Below are 2,066 nucleotides of genomic sequence, written 5' to 3'. Positions count from 1 at the left end.
TATCCAAAATAACTTCTTGATGTGTCCTTGGAAATCCTTAAATTTCAGATTGCAAGAAAATCTGGATAGTGTACCATTGTTGAGCTATCAGCCATAATATCATTACATACATTATTTTAATTTTTCCCATGTTTATGTTTATTGAACAGAAGAGTATATGTTTATTAATCCTTTAATTTCTATTACCCTATGTAAAAGAAAAAACATAGTAACATGAATATGTTGATTTTGTTTCTATTTGATGACAATAACATGTATCACATTAAATTCTTAAGGAATGTTATACATTACATGAACTATTATAATGTAAATATTTAATGAGCCATTAAGAAACAAAACAACAACCTCTGCTCTAAGATTCCTTGCATTTTACTTGATAGTCTCTTCTAGACCCAGAGTTGCACTTCATTTATCAAATAAAGAAATAAATATTCTCAATTCCCAAAGCTTTTTTTGACTATTACTTGTCTGAATCATTTTTTTCTTATCATTTATATCTTGTATTGTCTCTGAATACAATAAGCTAAATAGTTTTTAAAAAGCTATGAAACATTTAAAACTGAGACATGGATTCATGGTGATGCACACTTTACTTCTTGCCATAGATTATCGCCCCTGGGTCCATTTAGCAGCGTGTGTAACACAGAGCACGGTATCTAGGACATGGGAACCATAGATCAAAATATCAACTCTGATCCAATGTTATATGTATGGCCTGAACATCTCCAGATCTTAATTCAATCAACAGTGTATATTTTAATTGTTTTGTAAATGGTTACACATTTTGTTGCACTGTTTTGATGGCAGAATATTCCTTGTGAGCCACTTGAGAAAACCTAGCACAAAACTATCAGGAAATGTCAGTTACTTTGAGCAATAGTTTTATTTCTTCATTATAGCTCTTTACTTTTCCCTGATTAGACTGTAAAACTCATGCAAAGCATAGCATAGCATATTTTAAACATAAATCATATAAATATTCATTAACCCTTGCTAAAAAAATTGAAAACTTGAAAACTCCCATGACTAATGGGGAATCTCCATCCACATTTGCTTTTGGAACATAAAAATCACACCAGGATTTTTAAAAGTTGAGAGTACTCTGTTCATTTTGCAAAGAGCAAACTAAGAATAGCCTTTCTGATTTGTTTGGTTTTCACACTATAGATGATGGGGTTGAGTACAGGGGGTAAAAGAAGGTAAACATTGGCCATCATTGCATGGACCACTTTGGGCGCTGACCGACCATAGTGATGCACCAGAGACAGGCTAAACATCGGGATGTAGAAAACAGCAACTGCTCCAACGTGTGACACACAGGTGCTGAAGGCCTTGTGCCGTTCTTCAGAGGAGGCAATAGTAAGGACAGAGTGAATGATCAGTATGTAAGATAAGACAATGCATGGAATATCTGTCCCTGTGGTCAGAATGAGATCAACTAGTCCACAGATGCTATTGGCCCGAGTGTCTGAACATGCTAACTTAATCACATCTGGATGGTAACAGTAGGAATGGGAGAGGGTATTCCTTTTACAGAAAGAGACAGGTTTAAGGAGCAGAAGTAGTGGAACTATTAATAGTATAGAGCGCATTATCACTAGGAAGCCCATCTGAATGATTCTAGAATTAGTAAGAATCATGGTATATCTAAGAGGGTCGCAGATTGCTACATAGCGATCAAAAGCCATAGCCACTAGCACCCCAGATTCTATAAATGTGAATCCATGGAGAAAAAACATCTGAACAATGCAAAAATCTAAGCTGATTTCATTTGCATGAAACCACAGGATTCTTAAAGTTGTTGACATTGTAGAAACAGTCAAACCCAGGTCAGTGGCAGAGAGCATGGAGAGGAAATAGTACATAGGTTCATGCAGACTATGCTGGGTCACAATGATAAAGAGGATGATGCTGTTGCCAGAGAGGGCAGTGGCATAAAGACAACAGAAAGGGATGGAGATCCAGCCATGAGCAGACTCTAGGCCAGGAATGCCAGTCAACAGGAAGGTTGGTAATTTCGATGTGAAGTTGCTTGGGGATTCTGTGCTGTCCTGCTTTTGTAGCAT

The 2,066-nt window shown here is 36.5% G+C and overlaps 1 protein-coding gene across 1 annotated transcript; it reads right to left on the bottom strand.

Moving 5' to 3' along the window:
* Positions 1 to 1,106: 1,106 nt before the first annotated feature.
* LOC127681134 (olfactory receptor 51F1) lies at positions 1,107 to 2,066 on the bottom strand. The gene has a single exon (XM_052177099.1). It carries the CDS (start codon positions 2,064 to 2,066, stop codon positions 1,107 to 1,109), a length of 960 nt encoding a protein of 319 aa, XP_052033059.1.

Source organism: Apodemus sylvaticus, chromosome 1 (genome assembly GCF_947179515.1).
Source record: "Apodemus sylvaticus chromosome 1, mApoSyl1.1, whole genome shotgun sequence".
In the NCBI taxonomy this organism is placed as follows: domain Eukaryota; kingdom Metazoa; phylum Chordata; class Mammalia; order Rodentia; family Muridae; genus Apodemus; species Apodemus sylvaticus.
This window is presented reverse-complemented; position numbering and strand designations above follow the sequence as displayed.

Coding starts and splice junctions, on each gene's coding strand:
- LOC127681134 (XM_052177099.1), bottom strand. CDS start 2,066: ATGCTACAAAAGCAGGACAGCACAGAATCCCCAAGCAACTTCACATCG.